This window comes from Lagopus muta, chromosome 13 (genome assembly GCF_023343835.1).
Source record: "Lagopus muta isolate bLagMut1 chromosome 13, bLagMut1 primary, whole genome shotgun sequence".
Lineage (NCBI taxonomy): Eukaryota > Metazoa > Chordata > Aves > Galliformes > Phasianidae > Lagopus > Lagopus muta.
Window position 1 is genome coordinate 2,275,647 of NC_064445.1, and position 14,962 is coordinate 2,290,608.

Here is a 14,962-nt window from a genome sequence, read left to right on the forward strand (position 1 = left end):
CTTTGGGAAAGAGGATACCAAACCAGCAGGTTTGTCCTTCCCTTCCCACTCTGTTGGAAAGCCCTGCATACTGTTATGAACGTTGGCCATGGTTGCTGTCATAACACCTTGTGAGCAGAACTTTGCAGAGGCTTTCCATGATGCCACAATCTGGGCTTCCTTCCCTGCAATAAACAGGTAGTTGCTGTAGCCTCTCTTGTGCATGATGGCTGTTCCAGGCAGAAGCCTTTGGCTCCAGACCTGTGTGTCTAGAGAGGGGCTGGCTTTTCTTTTATCTCACGTAGTGAGGTGGAGCACTGACCTGGAGTCCACTTCGTGGCCATCTGTAGGGATGAGCTGTTAGGATTTATTGGGATTCTGGGCTGAGATTTGCCTGTGCTGTGGAATGGGCAGGGTTAGGGTCCACCAATGGCTCCGGAGGAGGAACCTCATGGGAAGGCGGGCATTGTGAAGTGTCAGCACAGAGTTGAACATGGAGGGGAAGGGATTGCTCCAGGCCCACGTTCTTCAGATGCGTGGGGCTGGCTCCCAGCCACTGCTGGCAGGCACATTGTTCTAGTTCCCTCCTGAAAGAACACGAGGCCACTGTGGGTGTTGACCTGGTTCTTCCTCTGTATTACAGACACAGTCTTCTCACGTGTCGAGGAGGAGCACCTCTGGGAGTGCAAGCAGCTGGGCGTTTACTCACCCTTTGTGCTCCTTAACACCCTTATGTTCTTCAACACGAAGTTCTTTGGGCTGCAGACGGCGGAGGAGCACATGCAGCTCTCCTTCACCAACGTAGTGCGGCAGTCTCGCAAGTGCACCACAGCCCGTGGCGTCACAAAGATGGTGAGCATCCGCTACTGCGCTCCTGCCAAGCAGAAGAAAGGCCGAGGTAGGGTCTGACAGAACATCTCTTTGTCCCTCTCCCTGCCTTCTCCGTCGTGTCCCAGCTGTGATCCTACCCCTATCCCGCCTTTGCAGATGGTAGCACTGGAAAGAGGAAGCGTGAGGAGGAGATGCCAATGTTGGAGCAGCGGGAGAACAAGATGAACCCGCTTCGATGCCCCGTCAAGTTCTACGAGTTTTACCTCTCTAAATGGTGAGGCTTCTCTGGATCAGAGGCTTGTGTTGTTTTGGGGCCACCTCTCAGTTTCAGGGAGACCCAGTGGACCAGCTGCTGCTCTCTGCACGTTCTTCCATCAGCGTTAAGCCTTGACCAGGGTCTGCACTGCTGTAGACTGTGATGGAGAGAACACTTCTCTCTGTCTGCTTTCATTCCTTATTTCTTGAAAGACGTGGAGGGGTGTGTGGCGCATTGGTTAGGGAGCTTGCTTTGGAGTGAGGACTACAGTGCATGGTCTTGTCTAGCCCAGAAGATGAGACACTTGAGCCCTCCTTGATAATCGAGAGGGCGAGCCAGGCTTTCTGAGTCCCTGCTGTGGATGTCCTAGGTCTCACTTTCCTTTCTCCTTACAGTCCTGAGAGTATGCGGAACCGCAACGACATCTTCTACCTGCAGCCTGAGAGGTCGTGCATCGCCGAGTCCCCGCTTTGGTATTCAGTCATCCCCATGGACAGGAGCATGCTGGAAAGCATGCTGAACCGCATCCTGGTGGTGAGGGAGATCTACGAGGAGCACAGCCGGCTCAGCAGCGTGGAGGATGATATGGACTAAGCACAGGGTGCTGCTGGGCTCGTTCTGCTCCAGCCTTGGACACCTCATCTCCGTGACTCCTGTTTTGGGGGCCGTGCAGCACAGTGTGGGGCCGGGACTGCGGCAGTGCTGTCCCCACATTGTTACTGGACTCGAGACATCTCATCCTGCTCGTAACAGGCCTTTCTTACCTACGTGGCGCCTGCGCTCAGCCCTGTCCCGTGCCAGGTGGGCCATCTTCCCTGGGGCCAGCCCCTGCAGCACAGAGGTGGCAAAGCCACCAGGGTGGTGGCCCCTTTTCCTCCCCATCCTCCCGCTCCCCAGGGCTGCAGCCCCTACCCCAAGCTCTGACACTAACCCCTTCTCCCTCTGCCCTGAGGCAGGAACCGCACAATACGGCAGAGTGCTGCCTGGGACCAGCAGGCTCTGAGGCTTTTAAATTCCCCCCTTCCCTTGGCATCAGCTCACAGCAGCTGCACGTGGCACGGCAGGAACGGTAGCTCTGCTGCAGTGGGGCAGTGTTTTCAGGGCAGCAGGGAAGGACCACCGGCAGAGTGTGAGCTGTTGCATAGGGGAAGAGTTGTTTCCAGGGCTGGGGGTTGGCCAGGGCTGGCTGTTGGGAGCAGATGAAGTTGGTGCTGGAACGTGGGGTCAGAGGCCCAGCTGGGTCGTCTCCCTCAATTTTGTCAATGTTTTCTGAGTCGGCAGAAAACTGACTGACACGGGTCTGTGCCAGTGCTGCCCTTCCCTCCCCACTGTCCCCATTCCTGGTGTAGCCCCCTACGCAGGGCGAGGTGCCACCAGCATTGCAAGCTGGCTGGGGTGCTGGTGGCAGTAGTGGGTCCCTCTGCTCTGCTCCAGGCTCAGGCAGCCTCTGGCAGAAGTGAGGGGATCTGCTTGGCCTCTCCTCCCTCCCAAAGTTGCAGGGCCCTAGTGCCCTGCCCAGAGCGGGCTGGGCTCCTGCTGTGCTGTTCCCTGCTGCCTCCTGCCCCTCCTTGTGTTCTGGTTGGTTTTCCTGAGCTGTACATGGGTCTCAGCACTGTTTGTTGAGCCTGTATATATTGTTCTGGGCCTTGGCCTGGGGCCCTCTGTTCTCTGTGTCCATGTGGAGAGTGAGCCACTCACCAGTCTTGTTGTAGTGATAACAGGGCGTTAGGACTAACCCTGTGTCTCTGGAAACCATTCATTTCAAATAAAGTTGCAGAAAATTGCTGGCTGCCCCTGCTTTCCCCAAGCAAGGGGTGGGCACTGGCATGCAGCCCCTTGCTTAGCCGCAGCCCCGAACAGGGAGCTCGCCTGTGGGGCTGGGATCCTCCCTTCCCTGGGCTTGGCCTCTCCCAAATGTGCTGCATGGCTCTGTTGGGCAAAAGGGCCCTTGTCCCCTCAGCAGTGGGTGATCCCAGCTCAGCATGTCCCTGCAGCCAGATCACGGCCCTGGGGAAGGAGAGCTGCCACCATGCATCTCCTCTCCATCCCTCCCTTGCTGTGCTGCCTGTCCTGCCTGCTCCCCACCCACAGGACTACAGCCCAGCAATGGTGGTGGCCCTTCCCCAGCCTTTGGGGTCATGCATGAGATGGATGTTCAGGCAGCAATGCCACAGTGCCCACGGGCAGAGCAGGAGTCAAGTGAGGTGCAGTGGGTGTTTATTTGCTCCTCAGGGCTCATGGTTGGGGTAGTGGGGTTTGCCTCTGCACCAGCTTGGTCCTGCTGCTCCCAGGCCATGCTCAGCTCATGCTGGCCGTGGGGTCTGTGCCACAGGCCTGGAGATGGGAACCACAGCTGTGGCCACCACAGCAGAGCACAGCAGCCCACGCATCGTCCATCCCCGAGCATCCCAGCAGGCACCAGCTGCGTTCACACTGCCAGGTCCGCTGCCCGTGCCTTCCCACGGGACCCACTGGCCACCCCCAGCCACGCACCAGCCTTCCCCAGAGGTGCCAGGTGTGGTCTGCTGGCATCCGTGGGGTCGCCACCACCAGGCAAGGTGAAGCGGGCACTGTGGGACCCTGCAAGGCCACCAGGGCCAGGCAGGATGCGGGATCTGGGACCTGGCCGCTGCTGGCACTTGGTGAGGCCCAGGTGGTAGATCTCCACCAGGTTGAGCAGCAGAGACACGCAGGCCACCCCCAGCATGAAGAGGATGAAGATGGTCTTCTCGGTGGGCCGGGAGATGTAGCAGTTGACGGTGTTGGGGCAGGGCCAGCGGCCGCAGGTGTAAAGGGGCTTCAGCTCAAGCCCATACAAGGCATACTGCCCTGCTATGAAGCCCATCTCGAAGAGAGCCTTGAAGACAACGCTGCAGACGTACGTCCTCAGGATGGCCCCACGCATGTGGACCCGGCCCTGAGTGTCCCGTGCTGGGATCCGGGGTTTCCCCTGCTGCCTCCGAGCCCCACCGCCACCCCACGCTGCCGCCTGCTGCTGCGCCTTCTCCTCCAGGTGCACCAGGTGCAGGATGTGGCCCAGGTACACCAGGCTGGGGGTGGAGACGAAGATGATCTGCAGGACCCAGAAGCGCAGGTGGGAGATGGGGAAGGTGCTGTCATAGCAGGCGTTCTGGCAGCCGGGCTGCTGCGTGTCACAGGAGAAGCCGGCCAGCTCATCAGCCCACACCCGTTCCGCAGCTGCCCCCAGCACCAGGATGCGGAAAACGAAGAGGACGGTGAGCCAAACCTTCCCCACCACCGTGGAGTGCTCCTGGGCGTTCTCCAGCAGCCGCCCCAGCAGGCTCCAGTCCCCCATGGCGCTGCAAGACAGCCACGTTACAGACAGACACATGCGTGCCCGACCGCAGCCCCATCCCCAGGGTGGGCATGCAGGGACCTGCACTGGGGCTGCCCCCACTTCATGCACCCCAAACCCCCTGACCCGGTGTGGGCCGCTTCCAGCAGGAGCAGCCCCAGCAGTGGGGTGGGCACGGCTGCCGTGGGGACACTGCCTGCACGGGGACCCCTCACCGTCACAGGTACGTGGCTGCTCCCACGCTGTCACCAGAGTGGTGTGGGATGCTCCAAAGCCGTTTCCCCAGCGCTCACAGTGTGGACAGGTCTACCCGGCTCCGGCTGTCTGTCTGTCTGTCCACCCGATGGTGGGCAGAAGGTTAGCGGTTCGTGATGCAGCTGCAGGCTCCATTGGCTTTTTTTTGTGATTGGCAGATGAAGCAGCCACTGGGGGAAAAATTTCCCCTCTATTTTTGGTCTGGGCACTTTTCTAAATATACTGTGGGGCTGCAGGGGCTGGTGCTCAATGCCATCAGAGGGTCACCGCTCCCACACGCGCACTGCTGGGGCACTGTGACCGCAACAACTGCACCTGGGGACCGTGGCCCTCCAAACCCCCAGGTATGGGCTGGGCAGCCCTGCACATGGGGCAGTGGTAGCCTGGGTGCAGCCAGAACTGCTCCTCTCTGCTCAGGGATAGGCACCCCACGCTGGCACCGCATCCCCACCCCGAGCACAAAGCAGGGAGGCAGCACCTGAGAATGGACATTTAATGGCCCGAGCATGCAGCGGCTGCCCTGCCCTCCCCATCCCCGCTGTCCAGGAGGGCCGGCACCGGGCATGCAACACACAATATGAGGGCAGCGTGCGCCCTCCCCCGGGGCTGTGGGGCGGCGTGGGGCTCAACACGCAGAGCAGCGGTCGCCCTTCTCCTGCAGGCTGGGGTTGCGGCGCAGCATGTCCTTGAGGGATCCGTCCTGCTCCGTCAGCAGCTGGTTGATCTCGTTCTGCTTGTACTCAGAGGAAAGCTTGTGGCCGTAGAAAGAGCTTTTCCCCGAGGAAGGGTTGGAGTTGTGTCGGCTGCGGCGCGCACAAGCCCTCACCACCAAGTAGACCAACTCGGCCATGTTGAGCACGATGCAGACGCTGGAGGTGACCAGCATGAAGACGGTGAAGATGGTCTTCTCGGTGGGCCGCGAGACGAAGCAATCCACGGTGTTGGGGCAGGGATAAGCCTCGCACTTGACCAGCCGCACCATCTGGTAGCCGGGGTAGATCATGTAGAAGAGGTACATGAAGACGGCCTCGAAGAGCAGCCTGAAGACCACGCTGCAGACATACGTCCACCACAGCGATCCCGCGATGCGCATCTTGTGCTTCTTCACCTCCTCCAGGTGCTTGGTGTCCGCGTGGCCCGTCATCATCAGCAGCTTCTTCTCCTGATGCTGCTGGTAGGCCACGTGCATGGCCACCAGCAGGGCTGGCGTGGTGACCAGGATGAGCTGCAGGGCCCACAGGCGGATGTGCGAGATGGGGAAGAAGTGGTCGTAGCAGACGCTGTTGCAGCCCGGCTGCTGCGTGTTGCAGGTGAAGGCGGACTTCTCGTCCCCCCAGACGCTCTCGGCTGCCACCACCAGCACCATGATCCTGAAGATGAAGATGACGGAGAGCCAGATGCGCCCGATGGCGGTGGAGTGGCGGTTCACCCCGCTCAGCACCGCGTAGAGGCCGGCCCAGTTCATGGCTCCTCACGCCTGGCAGGGAGCAACGAGAAGCGGCGTTAGGAGAGGGCTGGGCCCCGACTGAGAGCCACCATGGTGGTCGGTGGTGGGGGACATGGGAGCAAGTGGCCACCGCAGAGCCGAGGGTGGTGGGCAGGGCAGACAGAGAGCAGGATGGATGGACAGACAGCGTGACAGCAGGACAGACGGCAGGACAGGAGCTGCTGACACAGCTCAGGGCAGCACTCTGCCCCACAGCTCTGCCGTCCCCTGCCCCCAGCCCAGCCCCATAGCAGAAGGTCAAAGGGCTCCTAGCGTGCAGCCAGGAGCTGCTGCAGGGCCTCTGCCCCATGCGGGAGCAGAGCTGACCTTTCTGTCCCATTGTGGCTCAGTGCCATCCTCCTGCCCTCCTCCCCACCCCCAGGTGCTGCACAGGGTGGGGATGACGTTCCCAGACCCCACACCCACACCCAGTACTGAGCTCTGCCCACTCCCACAACAATCCTAGAGCACAGCTGGGGATCCCCAGCCCTGGGGTTGCAGCCCTGCAGTACCACCCTCCTCCTGCCCCAGCCCTGCCTTGCCCTACGCACCCGGAATGCCAGCACCGAGCAGCACGGGGGGTGCTCTGCACCCAGGCACAGGGCTGGGAGCCGCCCCAGCGCATACCTGGCAGTGAGGAAGAGTCCTGCTGAGCTGCCCCCAAAGGCCCCTCTAAGGTCTCATGTCTCCCGCAGCAGAGCTCTGCTCCGCCTGCCCTCGTCTCTGTCCACCACTGCCGTGCACTGGAAGTCATATGCTGCTTTATAAACTATTTGCATACAATGGGGCCTTTATGGGCTCCTGAACAACACACTTTAGCATTCAGATCCAACGCCCCGACTTCCGCCCACCCCGGCCAAACAAAGTCCCTGTGTGCTGCGTCCCCGCTCCCACCTCGCCCCGCGCCCAGCACGGATGTGGCTCCTCCGCCGCCACCGGGGGGGTCTCCGGGTCGGCAGCCACCTGAGTACGGCGGGCGGGACGTGGCAGTGGGGACGGTCACCTCCCCGAACGGCGAGCACCGAGTGCAGCCACGTGCTGGGGACACGGGACTAAGCCGAGCCGCGTCTCCGTGCGGCAGCGATGGCACAGCGGGGCCGGGAATGGTGCCATCCGTGCCTTCCCGTGCACAGAGAAAAGGGGTCCCCGTGTCTTCCACCAGCCCCGGACACGGAGCGGCACGCGTGGCACGGCTCCAGCTCAGGGCCAGGCACGGACGTGGCACGGTGGGGAGGAAGGCGGGGACAGCGCGGCGGTGCCCTCCGTGTGCCAGCCCCGCAGCCCCGATGCCGAGCGCTCGGATCGGGCGCAGCGCGTCGCGCTCCTTGCGGCCGAGCCCCGGGTCCCCCCCGCGGTACCCACCTCGCCGACGGGACGGCGGAAGCTCTCGGTCCCGCACACCTCCCGACGCAGCGTTCGGAGCTGCACCCTGGACTTTATACCGCCCCGGTCGCCGCCCACCCCTCCCAAATCGTTCCGCTGCTCTTTTCCAGCGCCGCAGGTGTGTCCCGTTCCCCTCGCCGTGCCTTGGGGTCAACGCACCGCCCCACGGCCCCGTCCCGTCCTATCGTTCCCTCCGCGAGCCGTGCGCTGCCGGGCGGGGGACACGGGGCTCCTCACACCCCCACGGAGCAGCTCCGGGCGTCGTTGGTCGTTCCCGACACCCAAATTTAATGGGAAAAAGCGCAGAGGGGAAAAACAAACAGCCTCTGTCAACCATTAACTGGCGGAGCGGCCGCTCCAAGGTCCCGTCGAAGAGATGGGAAACGGCGAAGGGGCCGGAGGGGCACTGGGGTGGAAGCGACGCGGGGCTGCGGGGCCCGGGATGGGGCTGAGGGCGGAGAGGGGCGGCCGTCCCCCATAAGGGGCTGAGTCAGCACTGCACCCAGCGCCCCACCGCGCTGGGAGACGGAACTGCGGCGGCAGAGGGCGCTGCGGGGCCGGGATGGGTCGGAATGGGGATGGGGATGGGGATGGGATGGGGATGGGGATGGATGGGGAAGGAGTGGGGAGGGGTGGGGTGGAGTGGGGTGGAGACAGGAATGGGAATGAGGGTGAGAATGAGAATGGGAATGGGAATTGGATGGGGATGGGGATGGAATTGAATGAGGTGAGGATTAGAATAGTAATGAGATGGGATGGAATAAGGTGAGGATTAGAGTAGGAACGGGGATGGCATGGGGATGAAGATGAAGATGGGAATGTGGATGGAGGTGGAGGTGGGAGTGAGGCTTGGGGTGGAGGTGGAGAACTGCGAGTGGTGACCCCAGGACAGAGTGCGTCAAGTGGGGACGTGTTGGTGCCATCAGCAGCTGCTGCCCTTTGTACAGCAGCAAAAACATTGTGCAAAGCCCTCGTGCAGGGACAGGCTGTACTCCGAGGGCAGGACCGGCCCTTGGCCGCCAGGAGCGGACGTGGGCTCACGGGTGGTGACGCCAATCCTGAGGTTGGCAGCACGGTGGTGATGTGTGAGGCTGTGGGTACGGGAGAGGCGTTGTGCTGGGACGGCATCCGGCTGCAGGGCCGGGCTGACGCAGTGCTGCGGCCGTGGGGTCAGAGAGTCACAGAGGGAATCTGTGTCCAACCATCACCGACGCACAGCGGTGCCGGGCAGTGCTGTCAGAGCTGAAGTGATGGCATCACGGACTCCCCAAGGAGGCAGATCCCCCTCGTTGGAGTCTGCTGTGCCAGGAAGGGTGCAGACAGCACAGAAATGCTTTGTGCTGCAGAGCGAGGTCAGGGGAACACAGTGCTCGTGGAGCAATGGGTGCGCTGTGTGGCTGGGCCCTAAGCTGGGGGGGTGGGGACCTGGACCAGGACCAGGACACAGCAATGCTGCTGCACTCCCACAGGCGGTGGCTCCTGGAGCATCACAGACACACAGTGGCCTCTCGTGCCCTCTCCATGCCTCGCTGCCATCGCAGTTCAGTTTATTTCTGCTTCTCTATGCCTGCAGCTCCAACCACATCCCCGGAGCTGGGGATATCCCGTGTCCTCACACGGATGTTGACCACGTGTGCTCTCAGGGATGCGGTGTCCGCTCTCTGCTGATGGTGGGGACGCCCAGAGCAGATGGCAGCAGGCTGGGGAAGATGGCAGAAGCAGGATCTTCATAGCAGTGCGTTGCCAGTCACCAGCTTGCACCCAGGGTCCTGCTGGGGTGGCCGTGATGGTCCATGGGGACAGCAAGGAATGGGGCACAGAATACAGAGAGAGCTCCTGTTGTGGGGCAAGAACCTGCCTCTCCACCCCGCACAGGGGATTGCAGGGCGGGCAGCTGGCGTTGTCCTTGGGGTCTTTGGGGTGGGCTGCCATCCCCTGGGCAGCTCTGGCTCCACTGCCTGCACTGCAGTGAGCAGGGCTGTGCCGGAGCTGTGCTGAGGAGCGATGGCATCGCCATGGCAACCCGTCCCCCGTGGACCAATGTGGGTTTCCAAGGTTTCCATCCATCCCAGTTCTCCTGCAGCTGGCGCTGAAGGCGGCATTCGATGGGAGAGCTGGGTGGGTCTGAGCAGAGGGCACTGAGATCGGGGCAGTGCTGAGTGGGGGCTGAAGGGCCAGGATTTGGGGTGGGGAAGGATACCAGCGGAGCATCCCTACATCAACCCCATGGCAAAGGGTCACCTGTCCCTGGGTGCCTCTACCTCGTGCTGGCTGCAGGACGAGGACTCCCCAAAGCAGCACCCATGCAGCACCGCCTGCCTCCCCCTGGTCCCCCCCGACCCCAGCCGTCGGCCCGGCTCTTCTGCTGCGCTGCCTGGAGGCGATTCAGGCCCCCATGCCTGGTTGCCATGGCGACTCCAGTGGAAATTACATTAAAAAGCAATGAAACCAGCAGATTTCTGATCGGCAAGCAGGGGGAGGGGAGCAGGGCTGGGCAGGGTGGGAGGGGACATTGTGGGACACCTATGGAGTGGACGAGGTCCTGCACAGGACCTCAATGCCACAGGGACCCAGAAGGGCTGGGACATGTGGGGACCCTACTGTGCCCCCAGTGGCATCAGGGGACAGGTGACACCCCTGCCCAGGTGGGTGCCGGGACCATGGGGACCCCCAGGTTGGGGCATCCCTGTGATCCACCCCCTGCACGTTTCAAGGAGAGGCAAGACACACCACTATTAAAAATATCACTTCTGTTTTATTTGGAATTTGTTACTCTGAGCGGGTGACAGGGTATAAATACATTCTCCAACCAGCACCCTCACCCCAAACCAAGGCTGTGTGGGGCCGTGTGGGGCTGTGTGGGGTCAGCCGGCACCGATGCGTCACGGCTGCCAGTGCGGGCAGCGTCTGCCAGCCGGACCGAGGCTGAGGGTGGCATCCCTGTGGGGACACAGGACCCGTCCCCTCCTGTGCTCAGGGTGACCACGCTGGGGGCCAAACCAACCCCTGCCCTCACTGCTCCCGGGTAGCTACTTCCCCACATCCAGCCCTAAGCTCCCCACTACCTGTGGCCATCGCCGGCTCTGCGGGTGCCCCAGCCCTGGGGCGGGTGCCCTGTCCCCAGTGGCACACCCTGCATGGGGTGGTGGCGAGGTGGGGAGCAGGGCAGGGTGGCTGTGGGTGGCTGCGCTTTGGCAGCACGCATCCAACCCCACTGGGCGACCCCACAGAGAGTGGCACTGGACTGGGGGCTGGGATGGGGCTGAGGGGCTGTGGGGCGCCCGTGGCTGGGCCCTGGAGTGGGCTTTTTGGCTGAGATCCGTGGGCACGGGTGACAGAGGAGGGAGAATATCAAAAATACAAAAGAGCGCGGCCTCGCAGCGCGGCAGGCAGGGCCCTGCCTGGTGCCTGGTGCCCGCTGGCCCCGTGCACGGGTACTGGGGCTGTGGGGCCGCGTCAGGGCCGGCACCGCGCACACACGCTGGGGTTCTTCTAACTGGCTTTTTATTTTATATCAAGAACACTTGGTTTAAAATCTTTACAAAGGACAAAACGCGGCGACTCCGTTAGTGTGTAAAGAACTAAAGATCTGCTTTAAAAAACGTCTCTGCAAAGAGAAACGACTGACACAAAAGAGATTCTCTGCAGCGCAAAGAGGGGGCAGAGGTGCCACGTCTCCATCGCGGGGCGGCTCCCCGGCTCCCAGCGCCCGCACCCAGCGCGAGGCCGGGTCCCTGCCTGCTGCCTCTGCCCTTAGCACCATGGCACAGTGACGGAGCCTTATCCACGGCGCTCTGGATGCCAAACCTCCTCCAAGAGGGATACCCGGCACCGCCGCTCGCCCGTCTCGGGGTGCTCAGTGGGTGCAGGTGCCGCCGTGTCCCCATCGGGGGGCACAGCCCCGGTGCACCAGTGGGGCCCTCCTGCCGGGAGCCGGAGAGTTGAAGCACTTCTCAAAGTTAGAAAGGAATGAAAGAAAGCGCCGAGGGAAGCGTGGCGGCCGGCGGTGCGCAGCGCCCGCAGGTTTGGGCTTGGTGTCACACCGTCCGTGTGTGCCACCCGTCCGTCTGTCTGTCCGTCCCGGGGGGCTCCCGCCGGTCCCTCTGCCAGTGTCTGCCGAGTGCGTGTGCGTGCGTGCATGGGTGTGCGCCGGCTGCGGGCAGCTATACCCTGGTGGTGGAGTGTGAGTGCGGGAGCCCCGTGCTGTTGAAACCGGCGGCGAAGGTGTTGTAGGGGTGCAGGGTCTGCAGCCCCACCAGCGAGTTGGGGATCATGGTGATGGTGTTGGGCGTCATGAGCGGGATGTCGTCCGGGGAGCGGCGCAGCGTCAGCGTGTAGTCGGGCAGGGCGGCGAGGCGCAGGGTGTCGTGGGGCGGCACGGCCTCGCACTCGTGGTGCGCCTGGCCGGCCTGCAGGGATGGCATCTCCTCGTCGGGCGCGTGGGCAATGTCGTTGGCGGCGCCGCGCTGCGGGCTGGGCTGCCGGTGCGTGTCCTGCCGCCGCTTGTCCTTGCGGTAGTAGAGGGCGGCGAAGGCCAAGACGTTGAGGAAGAGGAGCGAGGCGCCCACGGCGATGGTGACGCTCAGCTCGGTGGAGTAGTCGCGGGGGCTCTCGAGCAGGGTGCCCGCCTCCTGCTCCGGGCTCCACTTCTCCTTCCCGTTCTCGCTGTTGTAGGCGGGTGAGATGGCGGGGCGCTTGGTGGTCCAGATCTTGCCGTTGGGCCGGCGGGTGATGTGGGAGTTCTGCGTGGTGTCGGGCGGCGGCACTTTGGTGGTGGTGGAGGTGTAGTGGAACATGTCGTGCAGGTTGTACAGGTGGGGGACCAGGTGCTTCCAGAAAGCCACCTTGGTGGCTCGGTAGTGGTCGCGCACCCGCGGCTTCAGCCCGATGTGCAGGTACAGCTGGTCGCGGGGGTTGTACTTGGACCAGGCCACCTCCTCAAACCTGTTGGCCTTGGTGTGGATGAACTTGGTGTCCTGTGGGACGGGCTTGTTGGGGTCCCTGCGAGACACAGACAAAACAGAGCTAGCACCCGGCAGAGCCAGAGAGGCGAGGTGAAAGAGCCAGCTACCTCCGGATAAACAAAGGGAGGCACAGATGGGCAGCATCCCAAACCCTGAGTTGAGCCTCACCCGTGATAACCGTGACCAAATTGCTCCCACACCCCTGCTCTCAGCTGTGGCTGGAGCCCTGTCCTGGGCTGACGCTGGCTACAGCCATGCCAGGTCACGATTGCCCTGCCCAAGGCAGGAGCACGAGGAGCCAAGCCCATGGATCTCCAGGGACAGGGGACTCAGTGCCACCCTGCCACCCCTCACTCAAGTGCAGACCGCTCCCCACCCTGCCTCGCTCACCCTGTCTTGGCAAAGTTGGTCCAGTAGGTCATCACCACAGCACTGAGCATGACATCGTTCTTAGAGAAGTTGCAGGGAAAGAGGTCTGTGGGGCCGATCATGGGGATCCCAAACACGTAAGGCACCTCATCCCCGTGGGCCGCGTCGGACCACGCGGGCTTCATCAGGCTCTGGCAGTGGTGGTAGAAGGCGTAGAAGTAGGTTGGGGAGCCGTAGCGGGCGTGCAGGTCGGCTGTCACCACCGATGGCTCCACCCACTGGTGGTCAGTGAAGAGGGCCACCAGGGTCTTGCGGCGCGTCTCGGGGTTGTCCCTGTCGGCCCAGTCTGTGTACATGAACTTGATGGTTTCTCGCAGGGTGTCCTTGCCCTCAGGGTAGCCATACAGATTGTCTACAAAGTTGGAGACCGAGTAGTCAAAGTCGCTGCCCGAAACGCCATCCTCGGGGTCCACCACGCCCTCCACGAACTTCAGCCCTTCACCTTGGTTGACACCCAGCATGATGTCGTAATTGAGGAACTCGCCCTGCTCCATCAGGATCTCTGGGTCATCTGGGATCACGTCCCCGTCGATGACCGGCCCAAAGGCCACGTGGTAGCGGGCCGGCTGGATGTCTTGTTCCACCAACTCCTTGGCGCTCTTCTGCCGCAGGCAGTCCACCATGTCCACCGTGTCCAGCACGTTGCAGCCCACCTTGTCTGCCAGCATGCTGGTGTACTTGACGGGCTGGTAGTTCACCGCCCAGCTGGAGAGCGCGGAGCCACTCTGGATGATGGCTCTCTGGAAGAGACCTGCAAGAGAAACAAGGAGCTCAGAGACGCTCCAACACCCCGAGGCTGCAATGGGGTGCTGTGCTCCCATGGCAGGCATCTCGTGGGGAGGTCCCAGCATCTCGTGGGGCCATTCATGGCTGTGTCACAGCCATGGCTGGCTGAACATCACGCTCCATCTCCGCCATCACACGCTGCCGTCATCCCCCAGCCTGGATGGGACCACGCAGCAGCAGCGGGAGGGTTAATCCCTGCTCGGGGACACTTAACCCTGCATGTCCCACCCGCTGCTTTGTCAGGGTCCCCCTCACCCCCCTCCCTGCCACTTCCTGCCCAGCTGGGGCTGCTTGGTGCCAATCCGGCCCCGCGGGAGCACGCTGCCAGATGCACAAAGAGGGCCTTTCTGCCACTGGGAACACAGAGGGAGTGGACTTTCGCCCTGGAAAGCGGGGCCACAAAGGCCCTGGCCCAGGCGGAGGAATGTGTGGCTGGGCTCCAGCCCCATGTCAATGGCGCTTGTGCTCGGAATACAAAGGGCTGCGAGGAAGCGGAGCCTCCGGGGCGGTGCAAGGCGGCCGAGCTTGGGGTGCACCCCGTGGTCTCTGCTCTCTGGCCAGCCCTCTCTTGCACCCCTGTGCCTTGCTGAACCCTGGCACTCGACGGCTGCCAGATTCCATTTCATGTGTGGTGCAGGGCACGGGGCATGGCTGAGCTTGGAGTGCTGCAGGAGACCTGGCTGCACACCTGGACCCATGCAGCTTTGCAGGGAGCGTGTTCCTTCCTGCAGCAGCAGTGCTGGGAGGATCCTGGCTATCAGCCACAGTGCCCATAGCTGTCTGCACGCACAGTCCTTGCTCTGCCAAGTACCTGACGTACAGTCCCATGCGCTGGGACAAAGAGAAGTCACAAGCTCTGTTTGTCACCTCCTAGTGCCCTAGAAAGCAGTGCCCAGCCTACAAGCCTGAGTCTGACCGTGGGCTTGCATGCTCTTCACCATCACCCACCATGGAGCAGCTGATCTAAGGGTTCCCCAAGCCTCGCTGGGTGCCTCCAAGGTGAGGATCCTCTTTACAGACACTCCCTACAGCAGCAGCTATTGACCCCGCCATCAGTGTGCTGCCCACTGGGCACTGGCCATTTCCCACCAAGATGACAGACCCCCCCTCCCCACACCTTTGTTGGAGGAGAGAAGCAGCACTTTGCTTCTTGGCAGGGAATCCACCTGCTAGCAAGCAACAGGGCTGGCAGGGGAGCTGCGGGTCTTCCCGGCAGCCAGACACAGCGTGCACAGCACCAGCCTCCCATGTCTGCCTCTCGCCGCGCCTGGCAGAGC

The 14,962-nt window shown here is 62.5% G+C and overlaps 4 protein-coding genes across 16 annotated transcripts in view; 1 reads left to right on the forward strand and 3 right to left on the reverse strand.

Moving 5' to 3' along the window:
* ZMYM3 (zinc finger MYM-type containing 3) overlaps nucleotides 1–2,825 on the forward strand; it is a 30,105-nt gene extending 27,280 nt beyond the window's left edge. For 4 of the 5 annotated variants that reach the window (XM_048959289.1, XM_048959285.1, XM_048959286.1 and 1 more), the window contains exons 23-25: nucleotides 623–877; nucleotides 967–1,084; nucleotides 1,462–2,825. In XM_048959289.1, coding sequence (XP_048815246.1) covers nucleotides 623–877; nucleotides 967–1,084; nucleotides 1,462–1,660 — 572 coding nt within the window. In that variant the 3' untranslated portion in view covers nucleotides 1,661–2,825. The remainder of the gene's footprint in view (nucleotides 1–622; nucleotides 878–966; nucleotides 1,085–1,461) is intronic. The other variant, XM_048959290.1, reaches the window with a different exon arrangement.
* Nucleotides 2,826–3,131: 306 nt separating this feature from the next.
* LOC125699598 (gap junction alpha-3 protein-like) lies at nucleotides 3,132–5,002 on the reverse strand. The gene is made up of 2 exons (XM_048959295.1): nucleotides 4,598–5,002; nucleotides 3,132–4,386 (listed from the first exon to the last, which is right to left on the reverse strand). The coding sequence occupies exon 2, from the start codon at nucleotides 4,380–4,382 to the stop codon at nucleotides 3,495–3,497; it is 888 nt and encodes a 295-aa protein (XP_048815252.1). The 5' UTR covers nucleotides 4,383–4,386; nucleotides 4,598–5,002; the 3' UTR covers nucleotides 3,132–3,494.
* Nucleotides 5,003–5,116: 114 nt separating this feature from the next.
* Nucleotides 5,117–7,775, reverse strand: GJB1 (gap junction protein beta 1). The gene is made up of 2 exons (XM_048959296.1): nucleotides 7,486–7,775; nucleotides 5,117–6,114 (listed from the first exon to the last, which is right to left on the reverse strand). The coding sequence occupies exon 2, from the start codon at nucleotides 6,100–6,102 to the stop codon at nucleotides 5,263–5,265; it is 840 nt and encodes a 279-aa protein (XP_048815253.1). The 5' UTR covers nucleotides 6,103–6,114; nucleotides 7,486–7,775; the 3' UTR covers nucleotides 5,117–5,262.
* A 2,464-nt stretch (nucleotides 7,776–10,239) lies between these two features.
* NLGN3 (neuroligin 3) overlaps nucleotides 10,240–14,962 on the reverse strand; it is a 30,465-nt gene continuing 25,742 nt past the window's right edge. For all 9 annotated transcript variants that reach the window (XM_048959616.1, XM_048959611.1, XM_048959614.1 and 6 more), the window contains 2 exons: nucleotides 12,861–13,650; nucleotides 10,240–12,507 (listed from right to left, as the gene is read on the reverse strand). In XM_048959616.1, the coding sequence (XP_048815573.1) occupies nucleotides 11,670–12,507; nucleotides 12,861–13,650 (1,628 nt within the window). In that variant the 3' untranslated portion in view covers nucleotides 10,240–11,669. The remainder of the gene's footprint in view (nucleotides 12,508–12,860; nucleotides 13,651–14,962) is intronic.

Coding starts and splice junctions, on each gene's coding strand:
- LOC125699598 (XM_048959295.1), bottom strand. CDS start 4,382: ATGGGGGACTGGAGCCTGCTGGGGCGGCTGCTGGAGAACGCCCAGGAG.
- GJB1 (XM_048959296.1), bottom strand. CDS start 6,102: ATGAACTGGGCCGGCCTCTACGCGGTGCTGAGCGGGGTGAACCGCCAC.